Raw genomic sequence first — 23,751 nt, forward strand, 5'->3', positions numbered from 1 at the left:
ATGGGATTCCCTAACTGTGGTGGGGCTATAGACGGAACCCATATCCCTATCTTGGCACCAGAGCACCAAGCCGCCGAGTACATAAACCGCAAGGGGTACTTTTCGATAGTGCTGCAAGCTCTGGTGGATCACAAGGGACGTTTCACCAACATCAACGTGGGATGGCCGGGAAAGGTGCATGATGCTCGCATCTTCAGGAACTCTGGTCTGTTTCAAAAGCTGCAGGAAGGGACTTTATTCCCAGACCAGAAAATAACTGTTGGGGATGTTAAAATGCCTATATGTATCCTTGGGGACCCAGCCTACCCCTTAATGCCATGGCTCATGAAGCCATACACAGGCAGCCTGGACAGTGGTCAGGAGCTGTTCAACTACAGGCTGAGCAAGTGCAGAATGGTGGTAGAATGTGCATTTGGACGTTTAAAGGCGCGCTGGCGCAGTTTACTGACTCGCTTAGACCTCAGCAAAACCAATATTCCCACTGTTATTACTGCTTGCTGTGTGCTCCACAATATCTGTGAGAGTAAGGGGGAGACGTTTATGGCGGGGTGGGAGGTTGAGGCAAATCGCCTGGCTGCTGGTTACGCGCAGCCAGACACCAGGGCGGTTAGAAGAGCACAGGAGGGCGCGGTACGCATCAGAGAAGCTTTGAAAACCAGTTTCATGACTGGCCAGGCTACGGTGTGAAAGTTCTGTTTGTTTCTCCTTGATGAACCCCCCCGCCCCTTGGTTCACTCTACTTCCCTGTAAGCTAACCACCCTCCCCTCCTCCCTTTAATCATTGCTTGCAGAGCCAATAAAGTCATTGCTGCTTCACAGTCATGCATTCGTTATTCATTCATCACACAAATAGGGGGATGACTACCAAGGTATCCCAGGAGGGGTGGTGGAGGAGGGAAGGAAAATGCCACACAGCACTTTAAGCACAGCACTTTAAAAGTTTACAACTTTAAAATTTATTGAATGACAGCCTTCTTTTTTTTGGGCAATCCTCTGTGGTGGAGTGGCTGGTTGGCCGGAGGCCCCCCCACCGCGTTCTTGGGCGTCTGGGTGTGGAGGCTATGGAACTTGGGGAGGAGGGCGGTTGGTTACAGAGGGGCTGCAGTGGCAGTCTGTGCTCCAGCTGCCTTTGCTGCAGCTCAACCATACACTGGAGCATACTGGTTTGGTCCTGCAGCAGCCTCAGCATTGAATCCTGCCTCCTCTCATCACGCTGCCGCCACCTTTGAGCTTCAGCCCTGTCTTCAGCCTGCCACTTACTCTCTTCAGCCCGCCACTTACTCTCTTCAGCCCTCCACCTCTCCTCCCGGTCATTTTGTGCTTTCCTGCACTCTGACATTATTTGCCTCCACGCATTCGTCTGTGCTCTGTCAGTGTGGGAGGACAGCATGAGCTCGGAGAACATTTCATCGCGAGTGCGTTTTTTTTTCTTTCTAAGCTTCACTAGCCTCTGGGAAGGAGAAGATCCTGTGATCATTGAAACACATGCAGCTGGTGGAGAAAAAAAAAGGGACAGCGGTATTTAAAAAGACACATTTTATAAAACAGTCGCTACACTCTTTCAGGGTAAACCTTGCTGTTAACATTACATACATAGCACATGTGCTTTCGTTACAAGGTCGCATTTTGCCTCCTCCCACCGCGTGAACGGATTTTGGTTGAATGCCAGCAAACATACACTGCAATGCTTTGTTCTACAGTGATTCCCGAGTACGTGTTACTGGCCTGGAGTGGTAAAGTGTCCTACCATGAAGGACGAAATAAGGCTGCCCTCCCCAGAAACCTTTTGCAAAGGCAGAACCGCAAATGCCAGGGCAAAGTAATCCTTTCACATGCTTGCTTTTAAACCATGTATAGCATTTTAAAAGGTACACTCACCAGAGGTCCCTTCTCCGCCTGCTGAGTCCAGGAGGCAGCCTTGGGTGGGTTCGGGGGGTACTGGCTCCAGGTCTAGGGTGAGAAACAGTTCCTGGCTGTCGGGAAAACCGGTTTCTCCGCTTGCTTGCTGTGAGCTATCTACAACCTCCTCATCATCATCTTCTTCGTCCCCAAAACCTACTTCCGTATTGCCTCCATCTCCATTGAAGGAGTCAAACAACACGGCTGGGGTAGTGGTGGCTGAACCCCCTAAAATGGCATGCAGCTCATCATAGAAGCGGCATGTTTGGGGCTCTGACCCAGAGCGGCTGTTCGCCTCTCTGGTTTTCTGGTAGGCTTGCCTCAGCTCCTTCAGTTTCACACGGCACTGCTTCGGGTCCCTGTTATGGCCTCTGTCCTTCATGCCCTGGGAGATTTTGACAAAGGTTTTGGCATTTCGAAAACTGGAACGGAGTTCTGATAGCACGGATTCCTCTCCCCAAACAGCGATCAGATCCCGTACCTCCCGTTCGGTCCATGCTGGAGCTCTTTTGCGATTCTGGGACTCCATCATGGTCACCTGTGCTGATGAGCTCTGCATGGTCACCTGCAGCTTGCCACGCTGGCCAAACAGGAAATGAGATTCAAAAGTTCGCGGTTCTTTTCCTGTCTACCTGGCCAGTGCATCTGAGTTGAGAGCGCTGTCCAGAGCGGTCAGAATGGAGCACTCTGGGATAGCTCCCGGAGGCCAATACCATCGAATTGTGTCCACAGTACCCCAAATTCGAGCCGGCAACATCGATTTAAGCGCTAATCCACTTGTCAGGGGTGGAGTAAGGAAATCGATTTTAAGAGCCCTTTAAGTCGAAATAAAGGGCTTCATTGTGTGGACGGGTGCAGGTTTAAATCGATTTAATGCTGCTAAATTCGACCTAAAGTCCTAGTGTAGACCAGGGCTAAGGGGAGAAGCTCTCCTTTCGGCATAGGTAGAGTCTTCTCTCAGCACCGCAGCGTTGTATGTGTAGACAAGCCCTTAGTGATTTATACCAGCGCACTCTGATCAGGATTCCCCACATGGTGACAAACAGCCCTACTCAGTGAATCCTCCGGCTGGTCCCATTTGCACCTGGGAGCAGCATGCTCCCAACACAAAGACTGCAATATAGCCTGAGCACATATGTGCCCTGCAGTGGACTGTGGATATCTGTTGAATGGTCTCAACGTGGGATCAAGAAGACTCATTAATTTCAGAAAGCAAATTATATGGCACTTTAAAGAGTGTGAGAGGCGTATCTGCACAGCTTCTATGTGTGTTAGTAAGAGTCACACAGTTGAGTCCACTGAGACCTCCCCGTATAGTTACCCCTTTGGATAACTGAAAGACATAACATCTTTCTGAAAGCACAACAAAGGGAACCCTGTTAGTTAAAGCACAAACAAAATCTGGTAAATATTTACAATGTGGAGGAGAGGAACATTTTGGGGTTTCTGGACCTCTTTCTCCAAATACTCTGATGGTTCAGTCCATGCAAACTTCCTGTTTGAATTCTCTGCCCAGTAAGAGCCTCCTTGTATTAGGACATGAACAAGTCCAACTCACTCATTGAGTAAAGGCATGGATGTTCTCCTCTTGCTCTTCTGCACCATATTGGCCTGGTTCCTTAGGGAGATCCGAATGAGAGACGGAGCAAGTCGACATGGCTCCCCATCCACTTGCATGGGGATAGACTTGTACGTTAACAGAGTCACTTCCCGGCACTGATGCAACCTTTCTCCATGACCTCCCACCTGAAGAGCAGCCTGCAGAACAAGGACAAAGCAAAGAGGAGGAAAGCCATAATGTTACCATCCTATACCAGCCATGTGAGTTAGCTAACATCTCCCTACTCCTGTTTTACCCAGCACTCTATATCCTCCGCTACAAACTATTCCATCTGCACATGAGACCCACTCTGTTGCAGTAAGTGGTTTGTTCTATCACAGGGAGATTTACCAGCTTGCCAGAATACAGTCCAAAAGCAGCAACTGTCCACTAATTTGGAGGATTCAATGCAAAGAACCCACTATTCTAAATTCATCACCACTAGGAAGTTGCATTTCAGGCCAACCCCACATTTTCCCCCCATCTAAATTTGCAGAATGGCTTTCCAGTGAGAGACATGGGTGCACATGATGCATTAAGGCAATGTTCCAATCAAAGCTTTTCAATAAGTCATTGCAATGAGGCATGACCAATGTAATTCCATTCACAGAAAAGACATAAAATGGGACTTAGAATGCTAGAATAAAGTCCTGGAGAGAAGGATCAGTGGGCAGAGGTCAGGTGAAGCAGTCAAACATACATGACAAATTCATTGTATCACATGGGTATGAAATTTATCATGTGGAGGTTGCCTCAGCATATGTGGTGTATATCTATATTTAGAGATATAGACACACACTTATATGCTTGCACACATCCAAGGTGCATTTCTGTATATTTCTACATCTTGTTTTAAATTATGATTACTTGTGTTGCAGTACTGCCTACAATCTACGACTCAAGGATCAGGGTTCCGTCTATGTGATCTAAATGCTTTTTCAAGCAACAGTATTAATAGAGATTTTCTTTCTTACCAAGGCAATACTGTCCTTGATGTGAATTAGATTAATCTGAAATACTTATTATGACAGTTTATAAAGCAATTCAGCATCAGGATTAGACAAGCTGAAAAGAGCAAGGAGAAAAACCTTGTTCAATAACTGCGGCTGGAAAGCAATTAAATGCTATGTTCAATAATTGTCTTGAAGAAACGAAACGAGAGAGCTGTACCATGTGCCCTCTGGGACACCTGCTCACTGACCCAACATTCTATCCATAAGTTGACTGAAATAAGTCAACAGAAACAGGTCTGCATAGTTTTCATCAAACAACACCTTCTTGACCGACAGCTTTTCCCATTTGGTGCTTTTCTAACTTAGAGAAAAAAAATTAGCCAGCTTTCCAAGCCCACCTCCTCTCTCCTACCTAAGTACATGCAACCTTTTTAAAACCCAAACCAGGAGTAAAGAAGCAGTGGAAGAGGCAAGGGGGATAAAAACATATCAGAGACAAAAAGATAGATAGAGCTTGTTAATGACTTTTGCAGGGCCCTAGAAATTTAGGCAGGCACTTTGGAGCAGAAACGCTGTATTTTAATAAAAAATCTATATTAATACAACATTAGCATCAAGAGTTACAGGAACTGAAGTCAGGACATTCACTGTTTTGTTTCCCACAGGAACCTTAACTGTCCTATTATGAATATTACACCTGGGCTACTGGTTACATGATGATGATGATCATAATCATCATATTACTTAACATTTATATAGCACTTTTCATTCAAAGATCTAAAGCATATCACAAATGTGGGCAAGCAGATCATAAAGCATAGTGCGATGCACAAAATGTCTGCTAAGATGCAGAAAAGGTCTATCGTTATAGTGACTCTTCAAATCACAAACACATATAAAACCTTAACTCTGACCTCAGCTTCTTTTAGGTAGAAATAGCTCACTAAGGGACCTGATTCTGAATTGTGGCCTAAATGAGTTCATGCAGCTCAGGAGAGGGGTGGCAAAGGTGGCTGTGCATCACCTCTGTGGCCCTCTGGAGGCAACCCCGAAGACTACTCTAACTCACTGTTGCCTGCACTGATTCCCTGTGGGATGTTACATTGTAAATATAGTTCAGTGCATTCCAGCTACACCTTCTCATTCCTCCAATACATCCTGCCCCTTCCCTCATTTATAACCTGACATACATCTACACCAAGCACTGTAATAGTGGGGGTGATGAAGGGTTATTCCACTAGACCTATACCACTAGGGAATTCCCCCTGATGCTAGGGGTACTCCCAGTCAGTTGCCACTGGCTTTGTGGCACCTGTATGATAGCTCCACCAGTATACAAAGGCTATAGCAGAAACCCCAATCAGGGGCATAGACATTTAAAGTATGACTAGCAGTAAGGCATCTTAGTTTTGCTTATGATGGAGATAAAGTTTATTTCAGTGTGATTGTGAGGAATTAGATGCCTGCATTGTGGATGGTTGTATGCCGAAACTGAAAAGCACTTTGGCATGGAACTGAGGAGCCTGTGAATGTGTTTGGGCACTATAGTGAAAAGGTACAAAGACAGAGATTGGTCTGGAGGGTAACACCACTTTAACTGGTGGTCTTCTGTTTTTAAGGTTTGTACTTGGGAAATGCACTTAGAGTTAACTTTTTTTTTTTTTGGTGGGAACAAAAGAAAAACAATTACAGTGGCACTTACCTGATGCTTTCAAAGCACTTTACAAACATTATTCAATGCTCACAACACCTTTGTTGGGCAGGTAAAAATTATCACTCCCATTTTAGGTTAAGTGACTTGCTCAAGACTACACAGCAAATCAGTGTCAGAGGGGAAGCAGAACTCCTATATTTCTAGATTGCTGTTCTGTGTTCTGACCAGTAGACAACACCCATTTCAAAAAGTTTTATTCCTTTTCCACTAAATCACACAATGTTCTATTATTTCTCAAATACCATGTTATCTTGCTCAGGGTTTTAAATGGCATAATTTTAATGCATAATTGAAAGGTGATGACACAAGGGTTAAGGTTGCTATGGAAATGTTCATTCTGAATTCCATGGCTGGTGCATATACAAATGTAATGCTTAATTATGCATCAGCATCATTTTATGTATTAATGTACTCCACATACATAGATCTTTTTATGTAAATATTCCTTATAACGCAGCACAAAGTAAATCAGCCTCACTGGCTTTAGGCAAGACTTCTGTCTGAAGGCACTATAGACCTTGAGAGCAAAGAAGAAGTCATCAAAATTTTAGCTAAAATATGCAGACTGTACAATGTTTTATAATACGTGAGCACCAGCTAGAAAACACAAATACTTAAAATAACAGTTGCACTACTCAATCAGGAGTGTCTCTCTTATAGTCTGTGATCTTCTTAAAATTTCTCCCACCCCCTCACTCTGATACAACAGGGAAAATGGGAATTTTCTGAGAATATTTAATGCAGTAATTGAAATTCTTTTAAACTATTCAGATTTTTAGGTGCGACTTTAGGTGGAGAACTTTTGCAATACCAGTGATGGTCAATTCTAGCATACAGCAGAAAGGAATGCTCAATTTCAATATGGAGATGCGGCCTTTAAAGGCCAGGAGTCCCAGCATGTAATGCTCCATATTCCAAGTGAGCTGCAGGCCGCACCTACATACTGAAGACGAGGAGGGCTACCATATGTGTCTATTTTATGCAAATTAGATATGTCCTTTGAGCACCTGGTGATTTGACAATGTGGTACTTCTCAACTTTGCAAAGTTTGGACAACCTTTAATTATGTGATTAGTAAAGATGGTTTAAAAAGAGTAAGTACATTTTACAAAGTTTTTTTGGGGAAAAAAACCTAGATTTTCTTTTTCTTTTCTTTTTTTCCTTCTTTTTTTAAACAACAAAATTATCCCTCCACCCCACCCCCCAACACACATGATTTCTTACTTTTTCTTTTCTTTTCTCCCAGTGAAAAAGTGAAAGTAGGATTTTTTCCCACAATTTTGACATGGAATATTTTGAAATTTTCAAAAAAGATTGTCAAAATATTTTGTTTGTTTACAAATTTCATCAAAAAAAATTTTAATGTAATTGTTCTACACACAAAAAATTTTGTTGCTGGAACCCTATTTTTCAACAAAGAATGTCTGACCAGCTCTAATGTATATGGGAAATATACAAAAACCCCAGTTGTGGTGGGGCTGGTAACAAACAGCAGTTATTGTGCGACCATATTAGTTTCCCATTGTACAAACACACATACACATGCACACACATCCCTTCTATAATACTTTAATCTTCTTTGAATTTTGATTTGGGAGCATTTTGAAGCACCATTAGGTATGTTCAAAGCAACCAAGTTTTCAGGGAGTACATTTTGATAATGAAATCATACTTCTCTTCCTTTGAAAACCATTATTTGTTCATAACTGAAAAAAAATTGAGGCTAAAACAAATTTTCTCCACCTTATTGAACCCAGGAAAGCATAGGAGAGAATCTTTTTGGTACGAAACTTTGTGCACGCTAGTGTTGAGCCATGGACATGAGGTGTCTCATACAAAATCGCACACAGAATACTCCCAGTGCCTTAAGCAGTGTGAAATCTACTGCATGCAAAAAAAAATACTCAGCTCTGCAAAAATTCTCACCAGAGAGGCCATAGTGAACCCAATGACCTCAATGTAACCATCATCATGGCGCTGAGGTTCAAAGTCTCTGTGGTCGCTGGGGGTACCCCAGGGCATTGTGCCAGCACAATACCTGCAGAAAGAGGTTTAGAAAATGAGAGCATACTAAGAATTTGCCCCACTGGGTCTTACAACAATTAAAAGAAAATAAAGGATAAGTACTGGCCAGTTCTTTATCTTCTGGGTGAATAGCCATACATCTATTCCAAAAGGTCTTAAAATCCATTCTGGGGCCTCCCAGTGACCATACATATAATTATAGGAAAGATCAGACAGGAAACCTGCCCTCCAACTTTCAGGCTGGTGGGGTAGGCAATTAGTTTGTCTATCCCAACTTCTGGTAGGTTGCTGAGTGGAGATGGGAGGCAGCAGAGAGGGGACAGTGCCTTTTTGCAGTAGTGCTCAGGACTCTTCTCTCCCCTCTCCCCCCAGTCCTTCTTCAGATCAGCTGGATTTTCACCTGCAGCCTCCTGCCAGCAAAGGCTGCTTTGTGCCCCTGCTAAGAAGGCAGGAGGCTGAAGCTGAGCTTGCTTTCTGCAGACCTTAGTTTCCTCCCTCCCTTCTGCTCAGAAGGTCTGGGAGCAGAGGAGATGCAAAAGCTGAGATAGATTGGGGGAGGAGCTCAACAGTGGCCTCCTACCTAATGGCTGCTGCTGCTTCTCTCTCCTGCCTATTGTTAGGGATATATGGGAGATCTTGCAGAGCAGAGGGTGGGGAGAACTTTGGAGAGGAGACATCACAAAGAACCTTGCACAGAGGGCAACACAGGAGGGAGAGGAAGTGAGTACCTTGGAAAGGAAATCTTTGGTAAGGGGACAGGGAAGATGGGGGAATATTGGGCTTTTAAAAACACACCCCACTCTTTGTGACACCCTCTAAGATGTTAGGAAACAGTGTTTCTTCCAAACCCATTTGGAGCTCTTCTATTTGGAAGGTACTGATTTTTTTCCTCCTGCTTTGTGTTCTAATGAAGCAGAAGACAACTCTATCTGTTGACTTCCTTGTTCACGTATTAGGTGCACAACTCTGGAAATTGTATTTATTGATTAACTGTTCCTATGGAGCCAGCAGTTTGTTGTGAACTGGAGCTTACCTGGGTATATTTAAAAACACTATACATTGGAACTTCAGCTCCTGAATCTTTGGGGTCAGGTCTGTTCCATCACACTGCAAAAACCAAAGCAACAGAACAAAGAGGGGTTTGTAAATGGGGTCTCGGACAGGATAATAATTGCTGTTACCCCATTTTGTTACAACCTGCCCAAGAATGTGGATCACATTTTAGAAATACCCATCTCTCTATAGCATAGTTGCTGGGCACCATTCACTCTCTGTGAGATAGGGAAGGGTGTGTTACCCAGTGGGCAATTGTCATGTATGTAAATTCCCAAAGGCTTTCTACAAAATGTGTTTCAAATGTCACGGTCAAAACTGAAAGTAACAATCAATGGTCTGGTGTGATTAGGTTTGTGTTTTCACAGCACTCCCTCCCTCTCTCTCTCTCTCTCTTTCTCTCTCTCACACACACACACACACTCCATCTGTCTCACTGCACAAAATGATACCATGCTTTCCTATACTTACCACAACTTTAACATGTTTGGATAAATCTCTGGAACTTCTCTGCAGGAAGTCTGAAAAGGCTGCCTACCAGACATATGAAAAGGGAGGGAATTCAAATCAGAATTTTTTTTATTTGAATGATCTACAGCTTCTTCCTTTCACTTTCCTTCCTTTGCATCCCTCCCCAGATTCTGCCACCACATACCATCCTGCGCTAAACTCTTTTCTTTCCTACTCCCATTGACAGAGAGTTTTAGCCCAAGTTTCTTCTGTTAGCATCCAGTCAGCAGTGCATGTTTCAAATTCTCAAGAGTCCCTTGAATCAGAGCTGGGGGGCGAGGACACAGAAGGGAAGATTGGTCCACTTGTTTTGCTGCATTAAGGTGCTGCACTAAGAAAAAGCACTCCACTTTGGAAGATTTACCATGGAACACCATTGTGCACCCAAAACATCATGCAAATTCTTGCTCTTGTTCGTTTGTTTTTAACGCATAAGGCTTCTGGGTGTGGTGACAGTGATAGAATCTGACAGCGGAAAGACATGTATGATGGCAAGTATTATCTAGTCAATGACCTCCTTTCCTAATTACACCTTAAAATAAAGCTGAAGACCGTCCACTTCCCTCCTTGATAAGAAATGGTCATCTGATTTGCATATTCATGTATGAAAATGAGATGCTCCAAATAGCAGCTCTCTGTCCTCCTCCTCTCTCTAGCTCCAGTCAAGGAATGCTCATCAGGGCCTGAAAGATATGGTCAGCGATTTTTCCTGTGCACTAGCAACTTCCCCAGTAACTTCCGTATCCAAGTGCTGCCCACATATGAAAATAAATGTGAACACAACAGTGAAGCGCTTGCCAATCTGCAGCAGCGGATTCAGGATATTATCAGTCCTTCTTCCAAAGGCTGTAGCACTCTTCTGAACTACTAACTATTATAGGAAAATAATACTTCAATCCCTTTCAAACAGACATGGGGAGGCATTGCCAGAAGTACCTGGAAGCAAACTATGTACTTTTAAAGGTAATGGGCAAAATAAATGGTCATAACCCTCAGGAGTGAAAGGGAGAGGAAGGGGAATAAATAATATATAATTTAAATAAATAAACCAAGGCCGTTCTGTAAAATCCATTCGCAACTCACCCCAGCATAAAACATTTTATTTCGAAAGCGACTGTTGAATTTCTCTGGATTTGCTTCTGTAAAAGAAGAACAAGGAAGAAAACAAAGTTGTCATAAGGGAGAAAGTTAGCAGCGCACCCTTGCTGTTCTGAGAAGTTTCATTCCAAGCTTTCCTGGAGGCAAGAAGACAGATTTACAGCCTTGGCATGCTGCTAGCTTTCAACCCATGATGGGGAAAAGGCAAGGGAAGTCTTTATTTTCAGCACTATCTACATCAGCAACCCTAAAAGAGCAATTCCATGCATACTGTACATGCACCACCCATTGGTAATTAAAAGGTGAGAAATGTCAAATGAACTTTTACTTTGCAAGAATCTACCCTCTGCGCTATTCTTTGCTAGTAGATTTCTATTTAGTGTAGCCCCTTTTTGGTGTAAAGTAGAGTGGATGAGGATAAGGGCAGACAGCCCCCAAACCATGATTCTCTTGAGGGAAATTTACCACAACACCACCTTAAAGAGTTACATTGTCTGTCTCATGACCCCACCGTAAACTTCCACAGCACAATCACAACTTTTCAGTGACACCAGTACACACTGTACACTGAGTAGATCTCCGTTTGGATTATTCTAAATCTCATGAAACATTTGAAACAAAACTGAATGATTCATAGATTTTAAGGCCAGAAGGAACCACTATGATCATCTAGTCTGACCTCCTGCATATTACAGGCCATAGAATTCAACCTAGTGATTTCCATACCTAGCCCAACAATTTGTAGCTAAAGTAGAGCCTAATTAGAAAGATAACCAATTTTGATTTAAAGATTCTAAGTGATGGAGAATTTATCACATACTTAGTAATCTGTTTCCAATTATTAATTACTCACAGTTAAAACTTCTTGTCTTTTTTTCCAGTTTGAGCTTTCCTAACCAGCCACTGGATCTTTTATGCTTTTGTCTGATAGACTAAAGAGCCCTCTACCATCCGATATCTTATATGCTGGAAATGGCCCACCTTGATTATCATGCACATTGTAAGGAGAGTGGTCAGTTTGGATGAGCTATTGCCAGCAGGAGAGTGAGTTTGTGGGGGGGGAGGGTGAGAAAACCTGGATTTGTGCTGGAAATGGCCCACCTTGATTATCATGCACATTGTAGGGAGAGTGGTCACTTTGGATGAGCTATTACCAGCAGGAGAGTGAGTTTGTGTGTGTATGGGGGTGGGGGGGTGAGAAAACCTGGATTTGTGCTGGAAATGGCCCACCTTGATTATCATACACATTTTAAAGAGAGTGGTCACTTTGGATGGGCTATTACCAGCAGGAGAGTGAGTTTGTGTGTGGGGGGGGGGGGGGGGGGGAGGGTGAGAAAACCTGGATTTGTGCTGGAAATGGCCCAACTTGATGATCACTTTAGATAAGCTATTACCAGCAGGAGAGTGGGGTGGGAGGAGGTATTGTTTCATGGTCTCTGTGTATATAATGTCTCCTGCAGTTTCCACAGTATGCATCCGATGAAGTGAGCTGTAGCTCACGAAAGCTCATGCTCAAATAAATTGGTTAGTCTCTAAGGTGCCACAAGTACTCCTTTTCTTTCTGAATAGCTATTTATAAGAGTGTGTTTAAATCACTTCCTAGCCTTCTCTGTGATAAGATAAATAGAGCGCTTTTAATCTTCCATTGCAAGGCATGTTTTCCAGCCCACAAACCATTCTCATAGCTCTTCTCCAAATCCTCTCTAATCCTTTCTAAAATGTACACACCAGAACAGGATTCCAGCAGTGGTCTCACCAATTCCATATACAGGAACTCCTCACTTAAAGTCGGCGCAGTTAACATTGTTTTGTTGTTGATCAATTAGGGAACATGCTCGTTTAAAGGGGCGCAATGCTCCCTTATAATGTCGTTTGGCAGCCACCTGCTTTGTCCACTGCTTGCAGGAAGAGCAGCCCGTTGCAGCTAGCTGGTGGGGGCTTGGAACCAGGGTAGACCAGCAGCCCCCCCATCAGCTCCCCGCTCCCCTAAGTTCCCTGTGCAGCAGCCGCCCAGCAGGCTATCAATTGCAGTCAGTTCAGCTGTCCCTCCCCCTACTGCCATGTGCTTTTCCTGCCCTCTGCCTTAGAGCTGCTCCCCGAGCCTCCTGTTTGCTGTGCAAGGAGAGGGAAGTGGGGGGCTAATATCAGGGTGTCCCCCTCCCCTCTGCTCCTGCACCCCGCTTACCCCATTTCCATAGAGCGGGGGGGACAGGACAGGGCTCAGGACGGAGGGAGCTTCCTGGCAGCAGCTGCCATCTCAACTTGCTGATCTACTTAAAAAGGCAATGTACTTAGAGTGGGGTCAGAGTACTTAAAGGGGCCTTGTGCATCTCTCTCTCACACACACACGGTGTGTGTCTCTGTTTACCATGCTGTCTCCCCTCCTTCCATTCGTGCTGCCTTGTAGAGTGGGAGGCTACATTAACAACAATGAATTAACCCTTGAGGGCTCAGCTGATTGCTAGTTCGTCATTTAGCAGTAAGGCAGTCCCTGGGAAATATCCCACCCTCTGACTTCACCACCTCAACCAAGCTTCACAATCATCATCGCTGTGTACCAGTATTAAATTGTTTGTTTAAAACTTATATTGTGTGAGTGTATGTATATATATAGTTTCGTCTCTGTTGAAAAAAATTTCCCTGGAACCTAACCCCCCATTTACATTAATTCTTATGGGGAAATTGGATTCACTTAACATCATTTCACTTAAAGTCGCATTTTTCAGGAACACAGCTACAACGTTAAGCGAGGAGTTACTGTACATAGGTAATATCACCTCCCCTACTCATGCATGATGATTCCCTGTTAATCCATCCAAGTATCATGATAGCCCTTTTGACCACATCATCACACTGGGACCTCAGATTCAGTTGATCGCCTATAAAGACCCCCTAAGTCCTTTTATGAATCACTGCTTTCCAGAATACAGACTTCCATATAGTAGTGTGACCTACATTTTCTATCCGTAGATATACGACCTGCACTTGCCTGTATTAAAAACACATGTTTGATTGCACTCAGCCTGCCAAATGATCCTGTTTGCTTTGTTGTGGGTAAATGTCAAATGCAGGACTCTACCAAATCAATACATTCCTTGTCACATGTTCACAAATCACTTGTTTTGTTGCATCTGCAAATGGCATCTCTGTTTGCATGCACCTCAAACAAGTAACTGGTCACATAAGCACTGAAGTCACCACTGAAAAGGCAACGTTCATTAAAAGTAACATTTGAGACACTTACTACCTAGTCTACCAAAGGGAAATACTCATCTACCTTAGAGGGCAGTTACATTTCCACACTGTGAAATGCCCGAGTGGACTAGGGAAGTTCAAGTCAGTATCTTTATTTATTTTATTTACTTCATGATATTTTATATCATTAACAATAGCTCTGAATGCAGGAATGTGCATGCACGTTCAATTTATTGGACCAAATTCTGCTTTAATGAAACTAGTGTAAACCCAGAGTAATTCCACTGATTTCAGTGGAGTTACTCTGGATTTACACCAATTGTAAATGAGATTAGAGTCTGACCCATCCTGATTATTTCCATAAATAACACGTGACAGAGGAAATTAAATGAAACCAAACACACACAGGACAACAATGACACCAAAATGTACGCTTTAAGCTTTTCTCCCCCTATAACACACATAACTCATTTTGTAAGTTTTTGTGTTCAACAAAGTGAGAAAATAACTGTGCCAGCTAGAATGGGAACAGCAGATTCATGTGCTTTGCAAGCTTCCCCATCCACACATACCCACACACAGATTGCTCTGTGAGTATTTTCTCTCTCATCTAAATTTTTAAAACACTGGCATGTCTGGAATAACATTCATTCTTTATGTAGCTCTACAACTTAATAATTAAGTAATGCTTCCACTAAGAAAGAGGGTAGCCATGAAACTCATCTATACTGTATATTTGCAAGCACATTAGGAATGCATAGTGCTGTCATCATTTCATTCCTGTGCCCTTCTGTGGTCCTTCATTATTATTCCTGAAGCTTACAGCAGTCTTAAACATTATAAAATATGCATTAGCTCATTCCATCAGGCATTCAGCTCTTTATTTAGCATGGCATGAGGGTGCTATCTTTTTACTTTTTTAATGGCATTGTTATAGTATAAAAATGAGAACAAGTGAGGCTTCCGTTCAAAACCCACACAGCTAAATCAACAACATGCTGACCAAGGAAAATTGAACAGCAGCTCTGGTAATATAAATATGCTTACCCAACACATGTACATAATGTTCTGCCTGTCAAGCCAAAGCTCAGCTGTTTAGGCATATTTGGAATTCTGAGTTTCTGGCAGGACACAATTTTCATCAGTATGAAGAGAAATAAAGTGATACAACAGCCCAAGCTAGAACTCCTGGGGGATTTTTGTGGATTATTATGAAGGCCTGTTTATTTCCTTACGAAAATAGTGGATCTAGGGCTCAGTATTGTCCAACTCAACCCAATAATACTATACCATAGCCTTTCGTAATAAGTCTCTCTCTAGTTCTTCTGTACACATGACTTTACTACTGCTGCCATCCACAACTTCACATCCCTATCACACCCTCTCTAACGCTCCCCCCCCACACACACACACGCACACTGGGGGAAAAAATTGTACCCAATATAAATTCTCTTTTTCTCTCTGCTGTTTCCTTATTTTTGTCCACATGCCCTCATTCTGGATCAACACAAGCCTTTTATAGCATCTACAGCTCCCTTTAACATCTCCTTTAGAAGCTTCAAAACTTCAAATATCTCCCCTCTTATCCTCTTTTTCTCCCATGAATCTCAGCTCAGCTCTTCCAACCAATTTAGTCAATCTTGTTCTATCACCAAAACCTTTTCTACTTCTTCAGTATCCTTTCTTCAGTGTGATGGACAAAACTGGACACATTTGTCCAGCTGTGGCCTAATAAGTCCTTCAGAAACTAGTGCTAGAATCATTCTTCACACATTTTTGTCTGGGACAGAAGTTTATATGTTTCAGCATTCTCTTTAGATTTTGGGAAACAAGTTGTCATAGCCAACCCTAACTGAAATTCAGAAGCCATTTGTCCATTCCTATGCTTCCCACTGTTAAGGGAATTAAGAGTTCCTCTCACCTCGGGATTCATGGAATTCCAGCGTGACATGTGCATCAAATCCAAGGCTGAAGTAATTATTGAAGACACTGAGTGGAAGCTGCAATCAAAGACCAGAAAGAAAACATAGGAAAATGTTTTGATATAGTATGCAAGAAAAGAAGACCAAACATTTCATGTCATCCCTCAAATTAACAGCTTCTTGAAAAGCTAAATAAGGAGAGAAGAGAAAGCTGTGGGAAAATTTATATGCAGAGTTGCTATGAAGGCTGGAAACAACTCGCTGAAGATAATCAAATGCAAAAATGAAAGAACACAAACACATCTGCAGTGCTTTATGGTCACATAAGTGACTCTGTAAACATGACATCATGGGGTTCCCTATTTATCCTCTCTCAGCAATCTCCTACTTAACATGTCAAAACAAAGATTCTCCTAATTGCTGGCACTACAAGCTCAGCATGGCATCTGAAAATCAAGCTGTGTTCCTTCTGCTTCATACATCATCAGCAGCAATAAAGATCCTGGATTCAGAATTCAGCTGGTAATTCTGTTGATGATGCATGAGGCAGACTAGAGCACATCTGGCCCTTTCACTGCTATATTGGCTCTATTAGGCTGACAGGAAGGAAAGCTAGAGTTCAGTAAGTAAACTTGAAATTATAACTCAGAAAAGGTAGAGGGGCTCTGTGTGCAGGAACGAGGAGTCATTTTCACAGAATCCCTTTTCTGGCTATTGCCTTACTTTAACATAATTGCAGATTAAAATAGGAGAGAACAGAAATACAGCTCCTCCCATAACAAATATTGTCTCACCTTCCAACTCGCAGACCAAACGGGAGAAGGTCAGTGATGTAACGGGACCACACAGAGGGAAAGGGATGACAACTTCAAAACACAGAAGCTAACAACTCATACACAACACCTTGCTTAGAGAACAGATACACAACTGGTATCCACTAGCAGCAGCCCAAAGAATATATATATGCTTTGTGGTTTTTCAATCAGTTAAGGACTGGATCATTTCTCACCACAGCTAACAAGGCAATGGGAAAAAGTAATAATCTAACAAATGAGATGCCACAGATTTTCACCCTTTGACCCAGTGAACAAGGAGTTTGTTCAAGTGCTCAGATATTGAGCATTATGAGAGACAACAAATGGGCAGCATGCTGTAACCGTGATCTACTTCTGAATGTGGTGACATCTATAAACTTGTAGTAGGGGGAGACGAGAGTGGAAAATGTTTTCCTGTGTCTTAGAAATCCCAGTTTGCATCCTCCAGGCTCTCTCTGCTGTAAAACAGGCAGCTCTAACCTTACGTGCCCCGTCCTCGATTTCTTCCTGTGGCAAATCAGGGTTTCGTTCCACCTGGAGGTTCCAGCGGTCCAGCTGGACAATAGTCCCATCTTCTACATGACAGAGGATCTTCGAGACAGGCTCATCGGTGTAACCCTGGAAGAAGAATGAGCACCACCAAAGGCTCACTAATGGACACATCACGTCACATGTTAATTACCTGACTGAGACACCAGTGACCGTGCCATGCCAGATCTGCATGAAGGAAGTTTGCATGAAATCCAGACTAAGTCTACCTAACCGGTTCATAAATCTATGTAGACTGTGGATGAACCAGGAACAGGAAGTTTGGCAAGCAACTGTTGAGAACTACAATCTCTGACTGGCACAGTAAGGCCAATGGTATATGGAGGTGACCTAACAGACTTTTCTAACAGTGCCACGCCCTCTTCTGCAGTCCACAGGTCCTACTGACCACAGGTGTCAAGATTCCGTACACACATGCAATAAAATCCCTGCCCCAAATTGTTCATGAGATCTTGCCTTGTTTCATCACAAACCTGAAATGCAGTATGGGTTTGTGAACCTTTGGGCAGATGCAACCTGAGTTTCACATAAACCTTTTCATAGATGTCAGAGAGGGTTTGATGGTTTCAACCACAAACCATGCCAAAACGTGTTTGTTTCAGATGAATTGAGCTTTCACTTTTCAGGCTTGCATAAACCCCAAACCAAAGCAAAACTCAGAGGGTACAAATCCATAAGAACCAAAAACAAGCAAAAGTAGCATTCAAGAAACCACATGCAGCTGCTGAAATTCACACAGCTCATTTGCAGGATCTGGGCCAAAGCAAGCACTAGTTATCAGAGCAGCTGAGGTGCCCTGTATTTTACTTCATTGTGTGGGCATCATCCGATGAAGTGAGCTGTAGCTCACGAAAGTTTATGCTCAAATAAATTTGTTAGTCTCTAAGGTGCCACAAGTCCTCCTTTTCTTTTTGCGGATACAAACTAACACGGCTGCTACTCTGAAACCAATGAATAGCTGGTAAGTCACACATAAGAGGGTACTGGAGTCAGTGCTTACCCCTCCCCAGTTGAGGGTGCGAGCAAGGTCATTTCCAGTGCCAAGGGGAAGGACGGCAACAGGAGGCTGGGGGCTGAGCTGTAGCTCATCCAGGATGGAGAGGATCCAGCCCACCTGCAAACAGAGAACAGGAAAGGGAAAGAAATCAAATTGAGTGGATTTAAATGGTGAAAGAGAAAGAAACAGACTAATAGAGTTTATCCTCATCACACAGATAGTCAAGTGATATTAGTGGGAAATGCAGAAATGAGCACTGCTGAAAACCAACCATTTAGCCACCCTTCCTCAGCTTCCTCTTCTGCAAAATGGGGATAACAGTATTTATTAGCCTGCCTCACAGGAGTGTTACAAGGAGCAACTGGATGTCAAGTTGTATATAAATGCTGATTATTAAAAATAATGAATGGGCAATATTTATTGTTATATTGATTTAGCAACAATCACTTCCACCCTCTCCCTGAACAGGAAACAAAGCACCTAGAATTATGGACTTATATTTATACCTGACTGAACATTGCTTTGAGGTTTTTTTATTGAAATTCTTGTCATAAAACAAAAGACCTCCTTGGATTATCTTATGCAGAGTACTAAGAAACATAAAGCAAAACTAGACAGCGTTTTAAAAAGCTGAATAAAAAAAATAAGTTAAAAATTACTAAGAGCAAACATCTGAAACTCATCCTAATTATTTTTTCACAGTAACAGCATTGAAAGTAAGGGTTAAAGGGCACTGTACCACTGGAGATGCCATTCTTTAAATGAGGCACAAAACCAAGGTCCTGACCATTTATGGTTATCAAAGATCCCAAGGTACTTTTTGCAAGAGTGGAAATGTTAGCTTTGCTGTCCTGGCCAAATTCCTGCTTGAGCTCCAGTAGCTAAAGAATTCTTGTTTACTACTGAGTAGCGTTGCTTTGTGCTGTTCAACGGCTTTCACGTTCTACCAATAGCTGTGGATTAGTGGTATGTGGTAACGGAAGTGATTCTTGTAGGTATAGAATTTTTAAAGGACTTTCTGCATTTCTTTGAGCTGAAAAGGGCTATATTAGAATAATGTAGAATTTACACTTTAAAATGGTGGTATGGGAAACACAGCCATTGAGGGCCAGATTTTTTAAGGTCTTTAGGTACCTAGTGGGATTTTCAAAATGGGCTAGGAGCCTAACTCCCATACCTTTAAAAATCTGGCCCCTGGTGCTTAGAATAGGAGATGGAGTCAGGAAACCCTAAGCTGAAATCCTGGGCCCATTGAAGCCAGTTGGACCACCACTCTGCCATTGACTTGCTATCTAAAATTGAGCAGGTCACTTCATCTGTGCCTCAGTCTCCCGGTCTGCAGAGTGGAGATATTATTGCTTTGAAATGATACATAAATTGGTTCTATTTGAGTGGCAAGCCTTATTATTTAGTTTGACCCAGTCTCTAAATATCCAACAGCAATCTTGGGGTTAGGCGTGGCAAGGCCTACCATCTTCTGTGAACTGTGTGATGGTGAAAGGAGCAGAGACTGACAGCTCTGGAGCCTACAGCCTTCCTGTATCCCCCAGGAAAGGGAGAGCAAGCAGTGAAACTGGAAAAGCTACCGCCTTCTGTTTCATGTCAGCAAGGCAAAGTGATATCTGGTCTCACTGAATATTCACTGAGTCCATCTGCGCAAGATTTTTCATTGGCTTTTGGGACAATGAGATATTAATTTGTTTCAAATTTAACAGCCACAAAGATAAGAGTCTAGAGTTGTTCACAGTAACGCGAAGGTACTGCCCCCTATTGCTCATACTGTGAAGTCAAGAGAAAACAAGAGTTGGTAAGAGCCAATCGAGCTGCACTAATTTTTATATTAAAATTCTGTGGGCCTAGATTATCTCACATTATAGTTTCAGCTCCCTTGGATGGCAGACTGCATACATTTGACAAATAAATTGGAAAAGTACCTATTTTCACTGCGTCCCCCGCTAAAACGGTATCCTATAGGTTCTGGAGGAAACAATCCCTAGTGAATCACAAAAGATATCCCTTTGCTGGACCCTAGCTGGTTCACTCTTACTTTCTCTCCAACTGTGAAGGCACCCTTCCATTAATATTAATATGCACTAAGGCTGGGATTTTTACATGGGCCTAGGGAGATTAGACACCCAGTTCCCCCTGAAACTCAATGGGAGTTGGGGGCCTCATTCTTTAAGGCTCCTTTCATATCCCCGCCTATGTTCATTATAAACCGTTCCAACAGATTCGACCCCCAGTGATATAATTTCTCAGCTTGGGTGGCAGAGTTCTGTCATCAGGGTAGCCCCTACACTTTATATACCACCCTGGTGGAAATGCTATCTCAGAAGGGACAGTGCGATGTCATACACATTGGAGTATGACAAAATCACAGGCAATATTGAGAGAAGTTGATTATGAAGAAGAAAGATTCTATATTGGCTCACAAATAGGCTACATCTACACTAGGAAGTAGGGGTGTGATTCTCCTCCTCACATACATATGCTCCCACAAGCACTCAGTGAGCTAGCAGTGTAGCCGCAGTAGCACGGGGAGCAGCAGCAGAGACATGATTGAGCCGTGCCAGACACATATCCACCGATTTCAGGGGGGGTTGTACGTGGCATGGCTTGGCCACATCTCCACTGCAGCTACCTGTCCTACTCATACTTATGCGAACTCAATGAGAGCGAGCAGGAGTATGCGTGTATGAGCAGAAGAATCACAATCATATATATAATACTCAGCACCTACATACCTTAGATATTTATATGGTCCTGTCAGTGTAGAATCTGAGCACCCCACAATCTCGAATTTAGAGATCCTCATCACACCCCTGTACTATCCCCATGTTACAGATGGGGAATTGAGGCACAGAGGGACTAAATGACTTGCCCAATGTCACACAGAAAGTCTGTGGCAGAGCAGACAATTGAACCCAGGTCTCCCAAGTCCCAGGGTAGCACCCTAACCACTGAACCATCCTTCCTTTCATGCACAGATATCAAAATACTTTACAAAGGAATTGGGAGAGGAACATACAACTTGCCTGTAGTCGCAAAGGGAGACAATGGCAGACATCAAATAGAAACTGGATCTCCTGACTCCAAGTCACGTACCATGGGCATAGTTGGGCAGGACAGAGGTCATTGTCCCCCCCAAACTGCAAGCCTTGGACAGGCATGGAGTTTGCCCCCCACCACCACATATGGCCCTGCTGGCCTGACTGGAACTGCCCCCCTCCCTAAATACAGAAGTCAAACTATGCCTACGTCACATACCCTTCCCACTGGATCATCAGTTTTTGTATATCAGCAACAGTCAGAATGGTGATACAGCAGAAGAAAAGACCAGCAAAAATGAATATTGTTCAGTTGTAAAAGCTGCTTAAGGGTGAAGGAAGCTTTTTTAGGCATAGTGTCACAAACATATTTTATGCATAACAAGTATGTAATCCACAAATATTATAACAGATAGCACCTTACCACCAGATATTCTTAATCGGGGTGCAAGGGAAACGTTGCAATATATTTTATCATGTTGAAAAGTCTCTTAATTATTAATGTTCCCTTCAAGCAGATACTGGACTGAGGTCTCCCTTGCAGAGGCTTTTTTGTCCAACTCTGTCCTTTCCGAGTTACTGGAGACAATCATCAAGTTTGACATGAAACGCACAGAATACCTACCGTTCCATCCCCACCGCAGGCCAGGATTCGCAGGTTTGGCACTTTTCTGTACAGTTCAAGTCTGGCAGGGGAAATGAAGGAGGAAGGGGAGAGTCGTAAGGAAGAACATAGGATGGAAGTGAGCAATTAGAAATACAGTGACTGCAATAAGGGATGCTTCACTCATAGACAATAAACAAAACAATGGAGGCAGTTGTACATACCAATGAAAAAAATATTACCGAGTGCCAATTTTATCACTAAGTACAGTTACTTCACGGTGTAGAGTTCAGTATCAGAGATAGGCAGTGGGATGGAAAGAAAATCTGCCCTTACAACAAAAATGCTGCATGTTTGGAACAACTACCAGCCACTGCTCAAGAAAAGTTTACACCTGGAACAGCAAGGATGCTGTAGATCAGGCTGTGGCTTTCAACCTTTTTTCATTTGCGAACCCCTAAAAAATTTCTAATGGAGGTGCAGACCCCATTGGAAATCTTAGACAAAATCTGTGGACTCCAAGGGCTCTGCAGACCACGGGTTGAAAACCACTGCTGTAGATTAAGAATGAAGTGCCCCAGCAACGTGGTGTGGCCGAAGCTTGAACCGTGTCTGCCTCAAATAGTTTTGGTTCAACCAGTGCTGATAGTAACTCACTTTCACCAAAAAATTCACTCCAGTATCTGACACTAGTAATGCAGATCTCAGTCCACTGTAGAAAGAGACTGCAGGAGATTGTTAGTTATCCTGGAGCACCCTCTACTGGTACTGAAAAAGGCTACAGGGCACAGGTGTTCTCATATGAAAGCTTTTCCATAAGGTAGAACTTCACCTCTTAAGAGCTTCATGCTTCATAATTCATTTCTCATAGATTTCATGTTTGTTCCATGTGCTTTGAAACGAAACAGCTTATTTTCCTTAAAGCAGTAATGTCTTTTGACTAGTATGACCATAGTAAATAGTATACTACCAAGGGTTAAGCGATATATTAGGCCTCCTTTCCCAACTGATCGCTCAATTACTCAATTCAGCAGTAATTCTCCATACAGACTCGTGGAACTTGGTTTTGTGGAAGAAAATTAAATCCAATTGCTGCAGATATGACTATGAAAAACGAAAAGCCTATCGGGAAGCAAGCATGGGCTCTTTCTTCCGTGGCTCACCAGGCCTTATTCAATTGGATTAATTTTGGTTATTTAAATCTGCAGTCAAGCTGAAAGGAGAATTTCTCGCTCCAGCTCAGAAGCTGGGAAACTTCTGATTTTCTCCTTGTATAAAGCAAACAAACCTGAAATTGAAAATCAGACTGTAGGTTGAAAACGCAAACACTCACTTTCAGGCCTACTGAGAGTCCTGGCAAAAGTAGGAGTAGGGCTAAAGTAGGAATATAGCCCTTGCATTTGGGGCATTTCTCCTGCCAGCTCCCCTAACTCCCACTATGTTTCCTCTAGACGGCTAATCTCCCTCTTACTTCTGAAACAGATGATTATATTGTGGAGGCACACATGGATCAACTGGGTGTTTTTCTGCTGTGTTTACACAACCGCCTTCCTACTAAGCATATTGGTGGGTTCCAGTCCAATTATTAAACTGGCAGGGAGAGCAGTCTGCTAGAAGTTTGAAGGTGTGCAGCAAATTTCATATCACCAGCAGGACTGGAGGGAGCTGAGGAAATGGAGAACAATTACAGGTTTGGTGGGAACAAGGTAGAACAGAGGGAAAACGTAAAACTGGAGAAACAAAATCCAAATTTCCTCCCAATGTTGTACA

The 23,751-nt window shown here is 43.0% G+C and overlaps 1 protein-coding gene across 8 annotated transcripts in view; it reads right to left on the minus strand.

The window, feature by feature from the left end:
* Positions 1 to 23,751, minus strand: part of DGKI (diacylglycerol kinase iota) — a 294,215-nt gene that overhangs the window by 111,311 nt on the left and 159,153 nt on the right. For all 8 annotated transcript variants that reach the window (XM_075122845.1, XM_075122834.1, XM_048830323.2 and 5 more), the window contains 9 exons: positions 22,003 to 22,063; positions 18,334 to 18,447; positions 17,265 to 17,402; positions 15,969 to 16,047; positions 10,838 to 10,893; positions 9,716 to 9,778; positions 9,225 to 9,298; positions 8,093 to 8,204; positions 3,458 to 3,657 (listed from right to left, as the gene is read on the minus strand). In XM_075122845.1, coding sequence (XP_074978946.1) covers positions 3,458 to 3,657; positions 8,093 to 8,204; positions 9,225 to 9,298; positions 9,716 to 9,778; positions 10,838 to 10,893; positions 15,969 to 16,047; positions 17,265 to 17,402; positions 18,334 to 18,447; positions 22,003 to 22,063 — 897 coding nt within the window. The remainder of the gene's footprint in view (positions 1 to 3,457; positions 3,658 to 8,092; positions 8,205 to 9,224; positions 9,299 to 9,715; positions 9,779 to 10,837; positions 10,894 to 15,968; positions 16,048 to 17,264; positions 17,403 to 18,333; positions 18,448 to 22,002; positions 22,064 to 23,751) is intronic.

Source organism: Caretta caretta, chromosome 1 (assembly GCF_965140235.1).
Source record: "Caretta caretta isolate rCarCar2 chromosome 1, rCarCar1.hap1, whole genome shotgun sequence".
Classification (NCBI taxonomy): domain Eukaryota; kingdom Metazoa; phylum Chordata; order Testudines; family Cheloniidae; genus Caretta; species Caretta caretta.